This window comes from Podarcis muralis, chromosome Z (genome assembly GCF_964188315.1).
Source record: "Podarcis muralis chromosome Z, rPodMur119.hap1.1, whole genome shotgun sequence".
Taxonomy (NCBI): domain Eukaryota; kingdom Metazoa; phylum Chordata; class Lepidosauria; order Squamata; family Lacertidae; genus Podarcis; species Podarcis muralis.
Window position 1 is genome coordinate 46,375,917 of NC_135673.1, and position 15,619 is coordinate 46,391,535.

Sequence of the window (15,619 nt, forward strand, 5' to 3'; positions counted from 1 at the left end):
GCAACCTTTGACGGTGACCCAGAAACTACAACTAATCCAGAATGCGGCAGGTAGACTGGTGACTGGGAGCGGCCACCGAAACCACATCTTGAAAGACTACATTGGCTACCAGTACGTTTCCAAACACAATTCAAAGTGCTGGTGCTGACCTTTAAAGCCCTAAACCGCCTCGGTCCAGTATACCTGAAGGAGCGTCTCCACCCCCATTGTTCAGCCCGGACACCAAGGTCTAGTTCCAAGGGCCTTCTGGCAGTTCCCTCACTGCAAGAAGCAAAATTACAGATAACCAGGCAGAGGGCCTTCTTGGTAGTGGCGCCTGCCCTGTGGAACGCCCTCCCATCAGATGTCAAGGAAATAAACAACTGCCTGACTTTTAGAAAACATCTGAAGGCAGCTCTGCTTAGGGAAGTTTTTAATGTTTGATGTATTTATCGTGTTTTTAATATTCAATTGGGAGTCGCCCAGAGTGGCTAGGGAAACCCAGCCAGATGGACGGTCTATAAATAAATTGTTGTTGTTGTTGTTCCTGGGTGTACAGATAGTATCTAAAAATAACCCCAACAACACTAGAATGAACACTCATTGTTCACTCAAATTCCTAGTTTTCATATGGAAATGCTTTTTCATCTGTTGGCAGCAGGTTCAAGCAAGCAAACAGTCCAAATGTGATGCAAATTTAATCTCTCTTTAATTTTTTTAAAACATAATCCCATATTCCCAAATACAAAACAGGTATGCTAAACATTAAGAGGAAGACGCCCACTGCTGCTCATTCTCATCACAGAAGTTCATGGTTCCTCATTATGTCTGAATTGAGCTTAAAAACAGTAACAGTTTGGTGGTTTTTAGTGCAGTTGATTTGATAGATCTTGTTAAAAATGATATTGGAAAATAATTTTATATACAACATTTGGAAGCCAGGTACATTTAAAACCAAAACACAAATGTTTGCTAGTTCTGAATGGTTTGCATCTGTAAACAAACATCTGTCTTTTAAAATCTGAGCAACAATTTTGAGAGGGAATCGCAAAACAATTTTGTTTGTAGTCTCCTGTAGTAAAACCAAGTATACCAAAAAACAGGCTCTATATGCTCATCACCCTTGACAAATGCCTGAAACCAAACTACAATTGAACACAGTAAGATGAAGAAAAGAATCACACTTCCACCACACAAGCTCTCACTTTGTTTCCAATATGAATTTATCCTCAAAAAATTAAAAACAGAGATCAGTTAGGCTTATTTACACATTTTTCCTATTTGTCATCTAATCTCATCAGGATTTAAAATGAATTAAAATGAAAGGGGAACTTCAGTCATCTAAAACTTTGCATCCCAGGAGAGTACTTTCAGAACATTTATCTTTATTAATTGTGGGTGATAATTATTTTTTCCACTCCCCAGCTACATGTACAGGGTGCCAATACTGTAATGTATTCTCAGTGATCTGTTATTTTAAAAGTGCATAGTATCAGGAAAGCCAGCTCATCCAAAAAAGTACTGGATCATCCAAAGATTGGGGCATTTAGGAAATTGGGAGAGAGAAAATTAAAAGCATTCATACCTCTGTAATTCTAAAGATCATTGTGTAGTTAATAGGAACTGCAAGTCTGTACCTGCTTACAGTGATGGACTTTGAACACTGACAAGCAAAGGTATAATGTAAGACAGCTGGTCAGTTCAGCAGGCTCTTGGCAACTTATGGACACATACACACAGCTTGGACAGCAGCAGCAGATGATCATTAAATGCTGCTATTAATGAAACACTTCAAAAACACGCTGATGATATCTTAACAGGGTAATGCATATATATTCATTTGAATGCTGCCTGCAGTTGCTTTGAAGCACAGCATAACAGAGGTCTAAAGGTTACCCTACATACATGCTTTTACAAATGAGTTAAAGACGTTAGGTCTCTGCTTCCTCGTCACTGCCTGCAACGCTGCTGTCTGTGGATGCTGTGACATCTTCATTGGTACCCTCGCCATTATCTCCTCTCTCAGCTGCTTCACCCTCTGGGCCACCTTCAGATGCACTATTATCTTTAGATGGCTGAACTCCTTCTGGGAGCTGGACACCAGTTTCCGAAGAATCTGCGTCAGATGCTGTTTTCAGCATTTCTGTATTTGGATCACCTAAAAACTTCTGCCAACCCTTCAGTCTCTCTTCCCTTTCTCTTGAAGTCTCCTCGACCTGCGATCACAAATGAAAGTAAATGTAAATGTTTTGTGCCAAAAAGGGGGTGGGGGAGCTTTTTGCTTGTGACTTAATAATCAAAGCTTCAGAAACCTAACCAAAACCTATATTAAGTATTACATTTATATTGCAGGAATGCCCCTCAAACCAAAAGTAAATTAACTGCACTAAAAACACACACACATAAAACTCTTATGAACAAACAGTACAAGAAGACTTAAGGCTGCTGAAAGCCTAAGTGGATTTAAGTGTGAGGCAGACCTAGGTTTCAATGTCTTCTGTATACAATGCTTTAAATATCAGATCTAAATTCAGGTGAGTATCACATAAAATGTATGACCTATAAGACCGACCAGATTTTTAAAACTCTTATTTATTACATTTATATACCACACTTCATCTCAAGTTCACAGAATAAATATCTGTACCCATCCTAATCTCAGTTTAAGATGTCTAATAATCTTCTATATGATGGTATTAAAAAACGGTAAACTAAACAAACAAAAACAAATTAATAAAAATTCAAAATGATGAATTGGGATCCAACTCAATTTAGATTGCATTCCTGGATACACTCGTCTAAGAGTAAGTCCTGTTGAGCTCAAAGGGACTTCCTTGTGAATAGATCTGTGCTGTGAATTACACTGGCCCCACTCAAATCAACTTGAAAAGTTAATCATTCCTAAGTTAATTCCATTGAAATAAATGGGATTTGTGGAACTAAAGAATGTTCCTATACATCTTTGCTAATAAGTAAGCTGCACCAAGCCCAAAGGGACTTGCAGTGATCTATAATCATTTCCTCCTATGTCCCCTCTGTTGTCTCCCTTCTATTGTTTCCTGAATTATACACCACCATGAGAATCTTTTCATTCTTTGTAAAGCAACATGTATATGGAAAGCTCTGCATTAATAGTAATAAGCTGGACGAGCCCAGGGGATGAGGGGAGAATGTAACAGCATGTTATTCCACAGGCTAAATTTAAGGTGACTTTTTTTTGTTATGGGTTAAAAGGGACATGCTTTGCTGCACCACTTCAAAAAGGGGCTCATTCCCGTGGGGGAAGGGAACCAAAATTCTTATTGGAATCATGACTGCAGAGCAAAACTTAAAGTGAGAAAGTACTTTGAAAATATAAAGTACTCAAATTTCCAATTCTCCGTTGTGATTATGAATGCCTGAGATCCAGAGCTTTCACCCTTGGCTAGCCGGCCAGAGGGGATGTGTTGGTTTCTAACCTACAGTAGGATTCCTGAAAGCAGCCTCTATGTAATGCATCATGTACAGACATAGCTTCAAATATCTCTCAAACAGCTAAAAGCCCTGTTTAGGGAAGCTTTTAATGTTTAATAGGTTATTTGTTGGAAGCCGCCCAGAGTGGCTGGGAAACCCAGCCAGATGGGCAGGATATAAATAATAAGTTGTTGTTGTTGTTGTTGTTGTTGTTGTTGTTGTTGTTGTTGTTGTTGTTGTTGTTGTTGTTGTTGTTAGAGACACACCTGATAATCTGTTACACCATCCCATGTCTCCACAGAGAGCTGACGTCCACCAAACCATCGCCCGTTGAGTGCCTGTTTGCAGACATCTCCTTCTTCTGCTTCTTTAAATGACACAGAAGCAACACCATCTGGGTGCCTCTATAAAAACAAAAGAAAGCCAGAGGCTATCAAATCCAATCTAGGCCTTTATACGCTTAAACATAATGACAGATTTTAGAAAACTACTGGGACTTCAAGAGCAAGAACACTATAAAAGTACCATGGTACCAGAGAATCACTTCCAGAAAGAAAGAAACTCTGAAAACATTACGAGATGGCTATCATCACACCATATTCCTAAATATCTTAAATATTTGTCAGCCTATATACTTACAATGGCAGTATCAACATCAGAATTCTATAGCTGCTTAAACACATTCTTGCGAGGCACCATCTTCACTGACTATCTGTCTGTTTAGTATGGTGTACTAGACGGAATAATAGATTTTCTACCTGGGAGACCTAGAATCCGTTCCCTGTTCAGACACAATGGTGTCTTGGTGGTCTTAGTCCACATCTCTCAATCTAACCTACCTTGCAGGATAGCTGTGAGGATCAAGAGGAGAGGAAGAAGACAGAGGAATACCACCCTGAGCTCCTCAGGAGGATAGGGGCTATTTATTAATAAAGTGAAGCATTTTAAATCCAAGAAACTTTAAACGTATCTGGCAGTTAATCTAAACATCTTCTAAAACAGTTTCTAAAAAAAAAAAGCAAAACATTTAAGACCGAATACAATTTAAGTATCTGCTACATACAGCTAACAACTACGATCATGTAAAATTACCTACGTCAAATAGAATGACTTTCTTTACTTGTCCAAACTTTTCACATTCTGTCCGAAGATCTTCTCTTATCTCATTTAGCACTAAAGGATCTTCCTGCAAAAATATCCAGTTACAAGATTACCTCTTAAAAGCATTTTCCAACATTGCTTCAGAAACAAGAATTTCCACATACTGGCTATACCATCCTGAGACACTAAGCCAATCCTGGCCAAACTGTTTAATGAGTATTATTGAAATTGGGTTTCATATTCATCTGATGTTCAAAGCATAACTCCAAAAGAAAAACGTCTTCCTTACAGGACAGAATGCTCCTGGTCAACATTAATGGAATCTTAGCAGGGCTACTGTGTTGCCCATGTGAAAAAGAACAAGTGGTATAAATGAACAAAGTATACATGAAATAAAATATCCTTTTACAATATTTTCTTAGAATTAAAAGAAGCACATCTTTAAATTCAGGTAGGTAGCCATGTTGGTCTGACACAGTCGAAATAAAAAATTTAAAAATAGTCCAGTACCACCTTAGAGACCAACTAAGTTTGTTCTAAATATAAGCTTTTGTGTGCATGCACACTTCTTCAGATACCAATCATGTATCTTTTTCACGGCCTAGGACCCTCGTACCTACAGGACCACCTCTCCTGGTATGCCCCACGGAGAGCCTCAAGGTCCATAAATAGCAACACCCTAGTGGTCCCGGGCCCTAAGGAAGTTAGATTAGCCTGAGCTAGAGCCAGGGCCTTTTCAACTCTGGCTCCGCCTGGTGGAACGCTCTGCCTCATGAGACCAGGGCCCTGCAGGATCTGATTTCTTTCCGCAGGGCCTGTAAGACAGAGTTGTTCCGCCTGGCCTTTGGCTTGGAGCCAATTTGATTCCCTCCCTCTCTTTCTTTTTCCTTTCTCTTCCTGTGATGAGGCTGCATTTTAATATTTTAATGTTTCAATATTTTAATTGTTATCTTTTAATCTTGTTTTTAAGTTGTATTCATTCAACTTGTTTTTATTATTGCTTGTTAGCTGCCCTGAGCCTGGCCTTGGCTGGGGAGGGCAGGGTATAAATAAAAAGCACAATGCTGCAGTTTCAGTTTAGATTCTTTTCCTAGCATGACTACCTGCACTTGCCATTCCCAGCTTTTGTGCCTTACATTAAAAAAAAAGGGGGGGTGATGTGCTTCCCTACCTCAAAATCGCTTGGGTGGAACATGTTCCTTATAATGATAACACGCTCGTGCCGCATTCGAACACTGCCATCTTTCTTCTCCGGTCTCCAATCCAGCAGTCTAATGAAATGAAGCAATAGTAAGGGGTTGGGGTTGATCTCTTCAGTTTCTATAAGAGTTTGTTGGGGAAAAACCATTAAATTTGATATTTCCTAAATCAAGGTCTCAGCACCGGCAGTTATTTCATAACACATAATGAAGCTAGCAACCTGAATCTGAAAAACTATTGGAAAACCACCTGATTTAAGTCTCTGGCAATTTAAAGAAGGCTGCAATCCCATACTCACTTACCTCGGGCTAAGCCCCACTGAACTCAGCACCAGCAGTATATATTTAGTTTGAAGCTAGTCCCTTGTGAAATTTGGAGCAGCTTTTGAGATAAAGGTATCAGGCAGCTGCTGTAAAAAAAAAACTGTGGTAAAAATGTCACACCACTAGAGTAAGCCCTCAACTTACATGGAGGTTACATTCTGGAGATCGCGCCTAATGCCAATATCACATATAGTCAAAACACACCGGATGCAAGGCCAGGTGCAACTGTCAAAGTATTTTCCCCGACATCTACCTCCCTTTTCATTTTTACAATTCTTCTTTCTTTTTTTGCCAAGCATGTATAGCTGCAGGCTTACTCTACTTAATACAAAAATAAGCGTGGACATAGCTTTAAACGACAGCACACTCAGTATCAACAAAATATCCTGAAGTTTAGAAATCATAAAAGGTATAACAGCCAACTGCAAGGTGTGCCAGACAGTTTAGAAACTTTGTTTCACTGGTTTAAATGAATGACATATTTTTAGATTTCAGGTTTTAGCCTGTATATTTCCTCCCAGTAATGTAAAAACCAATTTTATTTACAGAAATGACTACACACTTTTGTTGTTGAGACAGCTTCTTCTTGTAGTCCTTGCATTTCTTTTTCTTCTTGCTGGCATCGTACTCCCCCTTTGGTTGAAACTGTGCAACTTCCACATGCAATTTGTAGCCTCTAATTTCATTTTCATCCAATAGTTTTAATGCTAATTCAACAGATTCTCTCTATTATTAAAAATAAAAACAAAAAATTAGAAGAGGTAATTCAGACTTAGGTGGAAGGACTCTTACCTTCCACCTAAACAACAAAGTCTGGCTTGTGAAGAGGTAAAACTTACAAAAAAAATTACCATAATAAGCTACCTTGAAGTCCCAGTGACTGCTCAAAATAAAAATAAAATTCAAAGTAACAAAGAGACAAGTGAAAGGCTGAAAGCATCATTGTGAAAGTATAACTGAAGCACACAACTAACCTTTAAGTAGCAGCAGAGCCCATCTCCTTTAAGATTTCCTTCTTTGTCTTTGTAAAGTTTAATTTTAGGCTCCTCTGTTTGTGGATCACGCATAACAATACCACATTTTGACATAACCTGCACAAACTCATCTTTTGTAATGTCTGGTGGCAAACCTGTGGAAATAAATTTAAACAATTGCAAGAAATACACCTGTCAACTTCACAAAATCAATTTATACAGAAGAATCAAATAGAGGATTCTAACTCATCGCAAGGTTCCTTATCTCCTGGCTTTTGGACTTAAGAACTCAGTGGAAGATCCCAAAGTATGTGCCATGCAGTGAATTGTTTTAATGAAAGCAGGTATTTCTTGCAGTATTCAGGGAGGTTGTCATGAAGCACAGCTCACTCTCCCTCCCTTTTCCAGAGTTGAAATCTGATGATCCTGACCCAGAGGAGCCTTCCAGAATGAATGCATCTGGAACTTCAAACATCAACTCTGCTTTGGCACGTTCAGGAGCAGACAGGACGGGAGCAGAAGTTGCAGGAGGGGGTACTAGGAAGGAAAGGAGTCACAGTCCTCGTGTTTCAGTGCCACAAAAAAGGTTTTATGGACAACTGACGTAAGCTGGAGAACTGCATCAGGGATGCAGAGCTGAAGAGAGACACACTCTGGCTTCTGCTACCCACCAAGAGATCTGGAGCAAGAGAGAGATCAATCTGGTCCCATTCAACAGCTGCTAAAGTATAGCTGTTCCACGCCTAATTTCCTTTTATTTCCCCATTTCATTAACGTATATACTTTTTGTATTTCAACAGAAATATGTCAGATTGTAAGCCTGCAGGCAGCAACTTTCTTAACTTTTAATATCCGTACAGTACTTAGAAAATTGTAAGCACTTTGCAAGTGTTGAACAACAGAAAGGGGTCATAATTCACATGATTTGTATGCAGAAGGTCCCAGATTCAACCCCTGGCATCCCCAGAGAGGGCTGGAAAGGCTCTTCAGAAACCTAGAGGGCCACTGGCAGCGTAGGCATTTTTCTGTTGGATGGACCAATGGCCTGACTTGCTATAAGACAGCTTTCTAACTTGGATGGAATGAACTTGCCTAAAGGGGATTTGTTAGCAGTTGCAGGTCCCACTTGCCTAAGAGTCAGTAGTATCCACATCACCACTAAATGGACAAAGTGTGGCTCTCAATTATAGTTAAGCAGAAAAGCAATGGAGAAGGTAGGAGACTGACAAAAAATTCACACATTTCAGCATAAATAATTTCTGTTACGTGTTTCTCAAATATACGCACAGAACCCAGTTTTTAATAGGTTATTTTGTTGTTAACGTTACCCACCTACAATTTCCCTGGTGGTATTGTTTTGTTTTGTTATTTTATTTTATTTCCTATATTCCAGCCAGCTAAACTGTATTAAAATCCTGAATAAAATTCCATCATTTTTCTCTTCTTCAACTTCCAGAAAGGTTTTGCTCCACTGCAAAGCTTTTATGCAATCCAAAGTAAAATAATATATTTTTAAAGTATATTCAGATACAGCTGTCTTCCTAACCATAAGGTTTGACTTTCAACCATAAGGCTTCCCAATGCATCTTCAGCAATCTGCAAATGCCAAGAGTTTTTTTTCTTACCTGTCACATATACATTTGTGTTTCTCTGTTCTTCAACATGAAACCATCCTAAGGAGCAGATCATGATTAGATTAGTTATGTTGCAGTTCTAAACCAGCACATGAGACCACAGAAATTCACATGAGACCATAGAGAACTGCTGCCAATCAGAGCTGACACTATTGGGCTAGACAGACAAACAGTCTGACATGACCTAAGGCAGCTTCCTATATTCACATTTATGCAGCTTTACCAAAGATCACAAATCATTAAAAGTTGCCTGTCATTTGATTCTTTAAAATTTAGACTTTCAGAAGAGATTAAGTAGTCTTTCTGAATGGTAATGAGATCTTTCAGTATGAAGATGCATGCAACATTGCCACTGAAGCTGTTAAATGCTCAACTCCACAGAAACAGACATTTCTTCTTGAGCAGCAGACTACTTCTAAGTCATGCACAACGGGGCCCCTTGCCTGCATCAGGTTTTCTTTTCTCTCCTCTTTGTTTAAGATCTGTTGCCTGAGATGCTTTTGGATCTGTTGGCTGCTGGATCTTGGTATTCTTTGAATCTTTAGGAGTTTTAGATTCAGTCTTTGTAAGAGATGCAGATGAATTATCTGAACTTTCAGTGGGGAAGCCATAGTTAGCATGATATGTTGCCAGGAAATCTTCAGTAACCTAAAAGAGAATTCAGAGTAGAGATAGATAAGGGATTCCGTCTGAGCTACTAGGTAAAGGTAAAAGTAAAGGACCCTTGGATGGTTAAGTCCTGTCGAATTTGACTATGGTGTGCAGCGCTCATCTCCGCTTTCAGGCTGAGAGAGCTGGTGATTGGCTGCAGACAGTTTTTCCAGGTCATTGGCTAGCATGATTAAACAGCTTCTGGTGCAACAGGACACTGTGACGAGTGCCAGAGCACACGGAAATGCCATTTCCCTTCATGCCACAGTGGTACCTATTTATCTACTTGCACTGGCATGCTTTTGAACTGCTAGGTTGGCAGGAGCTGGGACAGAGCAACGGCAGATCACCCTGGCATGCGGATTCGAACTGTCGACCTTGCAATTGGGAAGCCCAAGAGGTTCAGTGGTTTAGATCACAGCGCCACCTGCTCCCCAGAGCTACTACATGTGATAAATGTACCAATCTAAACACTGAAACAAATCATGATGATCATGTTCTATTTTTTAAATTATGGGGCAGAGGCCTTTCATAATGGAACTGCAAATGACAGTATAGGAGGACAAACATGCATCTTTTATAACAGCCTTCCCCAACATGGTGCTCTCCAGCTGTTTCACACTACAGTTGCCATCAGTCCCAGCCAGCTGGTATACAAGGTATAAGGATGCTGCTATAGGTACATCAGTACAAGTCATTTTGTGAACCACAACAGCTTTGCATATCTAAGAGATTAAGTCCCTAATGATTTATATTTATCCTGAATGAACAACATTTGACAACCTATTAATAAGCATTCCCGAGGCAGCAAACAGAAAAATATAGAATGTGCTTTATACAGGATGAGTCTTTGAAAAGAGGCCCCGTGGAACATGTGTACTCTGTATCCATGGGGCCTCTTTTAAAGGACTCACCCTGTACAATAACAGTTTTTTTAAAAAGTAAGTAATCTCCTTGCACAGAGGCAGCATAAAATAATTTACAGCCAGGATTCCAAAAAACAGCTAGAAAGTCTGGATAAATAAAAAATCTCTTCACCTAGACTACTGCTTGGTGTTAAGAAGGGGAAAGAGCTCTTTACCTTTTTGTTACTATATGTTGTTTTTAACTTTCCAATGTAACAGTGAACTACCCTAAGAAGAGATCTACAGGCCTGTTCACTGTGGCAAGTGTACATCCCCTATTGGACAAGGATGATGAGCTCCCCACCCAACTTTTGGCTGAGCACAGGAGCACAAGTATAAAGTGAAGAACAGTTTCTCTCGCAAGAAACTGGAAATGGGGAAGGGGGGTGGAAGAGAAATTATGTCTGACCTGTGCAATTCTTTGCAGGTACTTCACCATATCTGAAACAAAATATGACATTGATGCAATGCCATCTTTTTATTCCTTCTAAATTGCTCTTTGTACCATTTTTTTTCCATTATAATTTTATCTATTTATAAAACTTATAAGGGACGCAGGTGGCGCTGTGGGTAAAAGCCTCAGCGCCTAGGGCTTGCCAATCGAAAGGTCGGCGGTTCGAATCCCCGCGGCGGGGTGCACTCCCGTTGCTCGGTCCCAGCGCCTGCCAACCTAGCAGTTCGAAAGCACCTCCGAGTGCAAGTAGATAAATAGGGACAGCTTACTAGCGGGAAGGTAAACGGCGTTTCTGTGTGCGGCTCTGGCTCGCCAGAGCAGCGATGTCACGCTGGCCACATGACCCGGAAGTGTCTCCGGACAGCGCTGGCCCCCGGCCTCTTGAGTGAGATGGGCGCACAACCCTAGAGTCTGTCAAGACTGGCCCGTACGGGCAGGGGTACCTTTACCTTTACCTATAAAACTTATAAGGACAACCCCTTACAAAATTCAAAAGGGTATGGCATTGTTTAATACAGAGGTGGCTAACTTGTTGCCTTCCAGATGCTGCTGGACTCCTGCTCTCCTCATTCCTGAGCACTGGCCATGCTACTTGGGGTTGATGGGAATTAAAATTCAGTTACCATCTGGAAAGCCAAAGATTAGCCACCCCTAGCATAATGCAATAGTGTTTCCTTATAGGTTACTTTATCAAATGAACATTAAAAAGTATTTCCCCTATTTAGTTTCATTTGTTAATGTTGATCTTTTTAGGAGATACTTTGGAGTTACACTACTGTACTCATATTAATGCGCATAGTAGGAGAGCCCCAAGAGCTTCACTCACCCACCTTCCTCTTGGAAAATTCAGCACAGATAAAGTCTTTACACAGCACTTCCTTAAAACTATGGAACTCACTTTATGGAACAGGCTTTAAAAGAGGATTTGTGGACAGTAATGCTATCATTATGGCCACCAGCCACAATGGATATACTCTGCCACCACAGTTGGGAGGCAGAAAGGCTTCTCAATACCCAGTTGCTGGAAACCACAGTAGGAGATGAGAGGGCTGCTGTGCTGGGGCCCCGCTTGAGGGTTTCCCACTGGGGCATCCGGTTGGGCACTGTGGGAACAGGATGCTGGATTTATAAGGGTCATTGGCCTGATGCAGCAGGCTCTTCTTATATTCCTATTCCATTATTATTATTATTATTATTATTATTACTTTCCTCTTTACAAATTTCACTGAAAATTCTAAAATTCTAAAATAAATTACGAAATCAATTACGAAACACAAAGTGTTGTCTTCAAAGACAAATGCATGTACAGATGGGTGGGATACAAATAATAAAATTATTATTATTAGCTACATGGCATCAAAACAAACTTTGAAAATATTTTACATCACTGATTCAGCTCGCATCCACAGGGCACATGTCAATCTAAAACATTAAGATAATTCTCCACAGTGGCTGCCGTGGCAACTGAGCTGTGAGGGAAATTACTGCACTACTGTCAATAGACTGCAAATTAAGACCTTTTTGAAATAGTGTTTTTCTTCTTCAAAGTAAGTTTTATAATTCACATACTAAACAACAAAACAGACAAAGGTCACTCCAAAGTAAATTTGCATATAAACATTAATTAACTCTGCCAATGTGGGGGCCAAGCATACATGGAATTTTTTCACATGAAATAAAAGTAAAAGGCATAGATCTCCAATTTGTATTTCCTGGGAGGGAGGAATTGCTGCACTGCAAGGCACACCAGAGCAAAAACTACCCGTCCAATTCAGAGAATATTAAGAACAGCCCCAAAGCAAAAAGCTTGGCTAACATTAACACCACTTATTTGTATTCTGATTATGATTCCTTAACTGTACCCTAGCTCTAAGTGGACCTGGGGCTGCGGGGGGTGGGCTTTGGCTCTGCAGATATTGCTGGGCTGTTTATTTTATTTATTTGTTTATTAAATTTATATACTGCCCTATACCCAGAGGTCTCAGGGCAGTTCACAGAAAAGATTACAATATATAAAATCAAAATAAGAACAATGACCCAATAACACCCCCCCAAAAAGAGCCACATTTTAAAAGGTTACAGGATGTTGGATGTCAATCCACTCAACCAAAGGTTAAAAAGGAACATTTTTGCCTGGCACCTAAAGCTGTATAATGAAAGTGCCAGGCGACCTTCCCTGGGGAAAGCATTCCACAGACAGGGAGTCACTGCAGAAAAGGCCCCGTTCTCCTGCTTCCACCCTCCAGTCCTCTCAAGGAGGAGGCACACAAAGGAGGGCCTCAGAAGATGATCTGAGAGTCCGGGTAGGTTCATATGGAAGAGGCGGTCCTTGAGGTATTGTGGTCCTGAACTGTTTAAAGCGTTATAGGTCAAAACCAGCACTTTGAATTGGGCCTGGAAACTAATTGGTAGCCAGTGCAGTCGGACCAGGATCGGTGTAATATGCTCAAACCGTCTTGCTCTGAGCAACCTGGCTGCTGAATTCTGCACTAGCTGAAGTTTCTGAGGCAGCCCTACATATAACACATTGCAATAATCTAACCTTGAAGTTACCAGAGCATAGACAACAGCTGAAGCTGATGGAAGGCACTGCAGACCACTGAGGCCACCTGAGCCTCCAGCAACATCAAAGGGTGAAAGAGTACCCCCAAGCTGCGAACCTGCTCCTTGAGAGGAAGTGTAACCCCATCAATAGCAGGCGATGTCCCAGTCATCTGGTCTGGGGAACCACCCACTAACAGTGCCTTAGTCTTATCTGGATTGAGCTTTAGTTTGTTGGGTCTCATCCAATCCATTACCAAGGCAAGACACTGGTCCAGCACTTCCACTGCCTCACCTGCAGATGTAAAGGAGAAATAGAGCTAAGTGTCATCAGCATACTGCTGACAAAATAATACTCCAAACCTCTGGATAACCCCACCCAGTGGTTTCATGCAGATGTTAAACAACATGGAGGATAGGATTGAGCCCTGTGGAACCCCACACTGAAGGTTCCACAGGGTTGAAAAGCATTCCCTAAGTAGCACCCTCTGGGAACGGCCATCCAAGTAGGATTGGAACCACCGCAAAGTGTTGCCACACACCCCTAGTTTGGAGAATCGCTCTAGAAGGATACCATGGTCAATGGTATCGAAAGCCGCTGAGAGGTCGAGAACAATTAACAGGGGCATATATCCCTTCTCTCTCTCTTGACAGAAATCATACAGGGTGACCAAAGCAGTTTCTGTGCCAAAACCAGGCCTAAACCCCGATTGAAATTGATCCAGAAAAATCAGTTTCTTCCAAAAGCGCCTAGATCTGGTCCATGACTACTCACTCTAGAACCTTGCCCAGGAAAGGAAGATTAGCAACTGGCCAGTAGTTAGTTAGGTTTTCTGAATTCAGGGGAGGTTTCTTAAGGAGTGGTTTTACCACTGCTTCTTTCAAACAGGCAGGGACCACCCCCTCTCTTAAAGAGGCATTGATCACCTCCCTGGCCCAGCTATTCCCTCCCTGCTGGTTTTTATCAGCCAAGAGGGGCAAGGGTCTAGACTCCAGAGTGCAAGTTGTTGCCCTGACTGATCAGCGCACCTTGTCCACATCCTCAAGCCTTACCAACTGACACTCATCCAACAACAACAGGACTAGACTGTGCTCTGGACACCCCATGAGATACATCTGCTGTAACAGCAGAGTCAAAGTCTTGGTGGATGCAAGCAATTTTATGCTCAAAGTGTTTTGCAAACAAGTCACAGCGAGCTACCATTGGTTCCATCACCTCCTTTGGGCCAGCCTGTAAAAGGCCCCATACAAGCCCGGGGCCACCAATATTACTATTATTATAACCATGATCATTATTAACCTGCACTCAGAACATTCTGGCCACTGTATAAATAGCAGCAATAAACGAGAGCAAGGCTACGCCATACTTTGCTCTGATTCTTGCTTTTATATTATTTTATATTATGTATTTTGTGTTTTTGTGCTGTGAACCGCCTTGAGATCTTTGGCTGAAAGTCGGCATACAAACGTAATGAAATTAGAAGCAAAGAAACAGCGGCGGCGTCTTTCCCTGTCGGTACCATGACGCGCACAGGCCCCGCCCCTCACCTTCGGGAACCAGGCCCTCTTGTCGCGATCCCACTCGTACTGCGTCCCGTCCGCCGGGTCCGTGTACGTGAAAGGGTCCTCGCCGCCTTCCTCGTCCTTCTTGCCGTACAGCTCCTGCAGCCGCAGCTGCTGGTAGAACTCCTCGTTCCGATCCGAGCCGCCGATACTCATGTTGTTGCCGGAGCCCAGGCTGACGAGGTAGAAAACGCGCCTCACAAGCTAGGCCGCGCCTCAGATGCCGCCGCCGCCGCCTCCTACTCGGGAGCCGCCGGACTGCACGAAGCCGTTCAGGGCGCCTGCGCGCGGGCTCGCACCACGGCTGCTCTTGCGCAGGCGCGGCCCCGCCCCGCTCCACATGCGACGCAAGTCCTGTCACATCTCCACACACGCCCCGCCTCACAACTGCCGGTTACGGAAGAAGCGAACGGCGCGTGCGCGGGAAATGACCGTTACCCCCTCCACCCCCCGCACACACCTCATTCTCCGTCTGTACACGCACAGAAATATTATTCACCTCAGCCCTTTTATTTATTTGTTTATTGGATTCGGTTGATGGTTTTATGATTTTCTACAAAAGGCTGAGGATGAATTCCTCGCGCGCACACTGCGCAAGAGCGGAAGTACGCGGGGAGAGGGGGCAAAGGCGTAGCCACGTGATGTGTATTTTTTAAAGCACCCAATTGAAAAGCAAGATCTGGGAGCCAATGAGAGACACGCCTCATAATCTGGAGGGTGGGGGGACGAATGAGGGAGACACACACACCCCAGCCCAGCCCCCCTTTTCATGAGAGCAAGGCGCACGTGCTCTGGTACCTGATAGTCCCATCAAGGGATCTCTCCTTTGAAGCTCTTTTTC

General features: G+C 42.1%; 1 protein-coding gene across 2 annotated transcripts; it reads right to left on the bottom strand.

The window, feature by feature from the left end:
* Positions 1 to 666: 666 nt before the first annotated feature.
* Positions 667 to 15,073, bottom strand: HTATSF1 (HIV-1 Tat specific factor 1). 2 transcript variants are annotated; one of them, XM_028715022.2, is made up of 9 exons: positions 14,764 to 15,073; positions 9,108 to 9,312; positions 8,656 to 8,703; positions 7,031 to 7,185; positions 6,619 to 6,782; positions 5,705 to 5,804; positions 4,529 to 4,618; positions 3,699 to 3,836; positions 667 to 2,195 (listed from the first exon to the last, which is right to left on the bottom strand). In XM_028715022.2, the coding sequence occupies exons 1-9, from the start codon at positions 14,932 to 14,934 to the stop codon at positions 1,911 to 1,913; spliced, it is 1,356 nt and encodes a 451-aa protein (XP_028570855.2). In that variant the 5' UTR covers positions 14,935 to 15,073; the 3' UTR covers positions 667 to 1,910. The 2 variants fall into 2 exon arrangements, with proteins under 2 accessions (XP_028570855.2, XP_028570856.2); XM_028715023.2 differs by lacking the exon at positions 8,656 to 8,703.
* Between the last annotated feature and the right edge of the window lie 546 nt (positions 15,074 to 15,619).